The sequence below is a fragment of the Sinocyclocheilus rhinocerous genome, unplaced genomic scaffold, assembly GCF_001515625.1.
Source record: "Sinocyclocheilus rhinocerous isolate Xijiao unplaced genomic scaffold, SAMN03320098_v1.1 scaffold339, whole genome shotgun sequence".
Taxonomy (NCBI): domain Eukaryota; kingdom Metazoa; phylum Chordata; class Actinopteri; order Cypriniformes; family Cyprinidae; genus Sinocyclocheilus; species Sinocyclocheilus rhinocerous.
In genome coordinates, this window is record NW_015666163.1 from 63,909 (window position 1) to 67,785 (window position 3,877).

Consider the following 3,877-nt stretch of genomic DNA (forward strand, 5'->3'; position numbering starts at 1 on the left):
GCCATCCCAAAGAAGCACAAAATCACTTTCACAGACTTTTAAATTAAATGTTCCCTCCTGGTGGAATGACCTGCCCAACTCAGTCCGAGCAGCTGAGTCCTTAGCCATCTTCAAGAATCGGCTAAAAACACATCTGTTCCATCTTTATTTGACCCTCTAACTCTAGCACTCTCTATTCTAATTCTATTCTTTAAAAAAAAACACTTGTCCCTTTTAGGCTTGCACTCTATTCATTTGCTGCTCGTTTCTTTACAAAAAAAAACTAACACTTGCTTTCTAATCTTTTTGTATTCTATCTGTTTTCTTTTCATTTATTATACAATTAACAAAAGCAAAAAAGACCTAGCTTGCTCTATTCTTTTTCTATTCCGTTTTCTTTTTATTTATTATATATATTATTTAAAAAACCCCTTGCTACGTGTACTGCATTAAGCTAACTGAGTTATAGCACTTGTATATAATTGCTCTTTTGTTGATTTTGATTGCTTCCATTGTCCTCATTTGTAAGTCGCTTTGGATAAAAGCGTCTACTAAATGACTAAATGTAAAATATATATAGTCTTGTTTTTACAAAACCCGCAACATTCTTAAATATAATGCACCATTGAATGCACGATAAATATCAGCACCGCATCAGTTTTCCGAAATAAACAGTGCTAGCTTTGCGCATGCTCAGTATCTCCAGCTCATCGGTTCTTTGTCGAACGTGTCCGAAAGAAACGGATCTCGGTTCAGTGTACTGGTGGTGATTCGAGAACTGTTGACTCGAGAGCAGCTGTAGCAGACAGGACCGCTCGGTAGTACACGCATGCTCAATATCAGCTGCTCGTGCTCATCGGTTCTCTCAGTCTGCAATGCACAGCATGTGTCGGTGTCTGTTGGAGTTACAGGAGTAACGTATAATTTATGTAGTCGTAGGGATTGTCAGGCATGTCCGAAAGTGAGAAACTTTAGAAAACTGGATCAGTGCTGGCTCGAGACGCGAACTGTTTCGAACGATTCAATCCATTTGGTGAACTGGTTCAGCCGGTTCAAAAGAACGATTTGTTCTCGAACCGAACATCACCAACAACACACAACAGCCTCAGTTACGCAGGTAAAATGGCGTCGGGGGCCATTTCAGCGGAGTCTAAGAAGATTACAGATTTACGTGTGGTAGACCTCAAATCCGAACTCAAACGTAGGAATTTGGATGTTACTGGGGTAAAAAATACACTCGTCGCAAGACTGAAGCAGGTAAATTTAATTTAAAACGGTAAATTGCGGTGGCGTGTGGACAAATGCTCGCGAGCTAGCTTGAAGGCTACAGAGTTAGCATAGCCGTTTCTATCCAAAACATGTTTGCATTTCTGACTGATTTAATGCTTTTAATAAAAACACAGATGTAATGCCCGTGGGTGGACACCAAGTGTGATAGAGTTTACGTGAAATATTTACTTGCATTTTCAGAGACTAATCCGTAAGCATTTGTTAAGCAGGCTAAATTCTGTTCGCAAGCGAATGGCGCTACAACGCGCTCAGATCAGTTGCTGCAACTTTAAACCAGTTCACCCTCTTCATTTACAATCTTTGTGTGCAGTCTTTTACAGTGGAATAATCAAATGTAATAATGCTGCTTTTAATAATATACAAAATTATTTATGTTACTAGATAGAAAACACTTGGATGCAAATCTTTATATCAGTGGTCGAGTTTTATTATAGTCCATTGTGCATAACTTGAGCTCAAATCTGGTTATTCCAAATTTGTTTATAAACAAACAAATATTTTTTTTAATGTTAAAATCTTCTGCGTGCCATGTGTTTAACAGCTGCACTGTCATACATCATTTATGCAAAGCACAGTATGATCTGAATCATTGACCAGAAGTTCCCATAATCATCTGAATGGTCATGCGTTCTTGTGTGAAGGCAATAGAAGATGAAGGTGGAGATCCAGACAACATTGAGATCACAGCATCAGCTGACACACCCACTAGAAAACACAGCAAATCTAAAGGTAAACCCTCACTCTCAGAACTCTTACTTCCCCACGTCTTTTTCAAAAGTTGACCAAACAGCTTTATTGCACATCCTCAGGAAAGAAGACCGACCTGGATGCTGACACCATCATGGAAGAGGAATCCTTCTCTAAGGTATGGAGAGGAATTATTGCAATGTGTTGGTTTCATTGAAACTGGACTAATGAAAGATTAATATGTTAGGATGAATGTTAGGTACCGTTTTATAAAAACAATAAAAATCAGCAAAAATACTGCATTAGGCCAATATAATTCTTAACAGACTTCTATATCATTTGATAAATTAAGTCTTCATATTTGAATTTATATGAACAGTATATTAAAGCATTATATAATGTTTGTTTCATTCATTAAAGATGTAGTGGTACATAGCCTAACTATCTTCTTATGTAGAAATGTTAGTACATTGGCAATGAATATAAAATCAACTAGGCTATACATTTTAAAAAGTGTAAAATTAATTTAAGTGATCATGCACTGTCATATTGTAATGAGAAGTCACAAGTATAACATGCACTGATATCTGAACTGTTTTTTAATATGCACTACTGATCAAAATGTTGCAAACTATACTATATGGACAAAAGTATTGGGACATACCTCTAAATCAGTGGTCACCAACCTTTTTAGGCCCAAGATCCCTGAACTCGGGCTTTATGAAAGACAAGATCTACCTATTGAAGAATTGATAGAAAAAGACATCCCAGATTGTACTTCAAATTTGAGGCATTTTACTTAGTATTTTAATTATGATGCTCCGATCATAGCTGATTCAGAATTCAGATTTTCTTTTCTTTCTTAATGATGGAATTTAGGTGTTTCAATCAGACCCATTGCCACGGGTGTTTAAAATCAAGCACCTAGCCATGCAGTCTGCATTTACAAACATTTTTGAAAAAAATGGGTAGTTCTGAAGAGCTCAGTGAATTCAAGTGTGGTACTGTGAGCAGTTCGTGAAATTTCATCTCTGCTAGATATTCCACAGTGAACTGTAAGTGGTATTTTTGCAAAAAGTAGAAGACCATGTAAAGATACTGAGTGCTGAGGTGCATGATGCATAAAAGTTGCCAACACTCTGCTGATTCCATGGCTGAAGAATTCCAAACATCCACCGGCATTAATATCATCACAAAAACTGTATACATTGCCAAGTACAATGTCAAGTATCAAATGGAGTGGTGTAAAGCACACTGCCACTGGACTCTGCAGCAGTGAAAACGAGTTCTGTGGAGTGACGAATCACTCTTCTCTGTTTGAGTCTGTCAGTCTGGTGGGTGAGTCTGGGTTTGGTGGATACTGGAAGAATGTTACCTGCCTGACTGCACTGTGCCAAATGTAAAGTTTGGTGGAGGAATGATAATGATATGGGGCCATTTTTCAGAGGTTGGGATAAGCTCCTTATTTCCAATGAAGAGAAATCTTATTGCATCAGCACACCAGGATGTTTTGGACAACGCTATGCTTCCAATAGGGGTGCTCCAATTAGGATTTTTGAGGCCGATCACTGAAAGCAGTATCTGCCGATACCAATCACCCACCGACCTTTTTAAAGCCTTCTTTTTTTCATTTATAACTATTTATAGTGATACTCCAATCAAGATTTTTAGACATTTATTCGGGACCTGAATTTCATTTTTGAAAATGGGGGGTAATTCCCCTCTTAGATGACTTGTGAGAGGGGAAGCAGCTTTCACACAGGAGTCCGCTACTGATCCGTGGCTGTTTACCACAAACACAACATTTATCCGTTATTTTGATTTCAAATCCAAACATTGTCACTGAAAATGCTTTTTCAGCATTGCAATTCTTTGTTTTACACCGTACAGTAATCTTTCACAGACATGTTTAAACAATAAA

The 3,877-nt window shown here is 37.7% G+C and overlaps 1 protein-coding gene across 3 annotated transcripts in view; it reads left to right on the forward strand.

The window, feature by feature from the left end:
- Positions 1-697: 697 nt before the first annotated feature.
- The window catches only part of LOC107731800 (SAFB-like transcription modulator), an 18,122-nt gene continuing 14,942 nt past the window's right edge, over positions 698-3,877 (forward strand). For 2 of the 3 annotated variants that reach the window (XM_016542976.1, XM_016542978.1), the window contains exons 1-3: positions 699-1,236; positions 1,911-1,998; positions 2,079-2,134. In XM_016542976.1, the coding sequence (XP_016398462.1) occupies positions 1,102-1,236; positions 1,911-1,998; positions 2,079-2,134 (279 nt within the window). In that variant the 5' untranslated portion in view covers positions 699-1,101. Of the gene's footprint in view, positions 1,237-1,910; positions 1,999-2,078; positions 2,135-3,877 lie in introns of all 3 variants that reach the window. The other variant, XM_016542977.1, reaches the window with a different exon arrangement.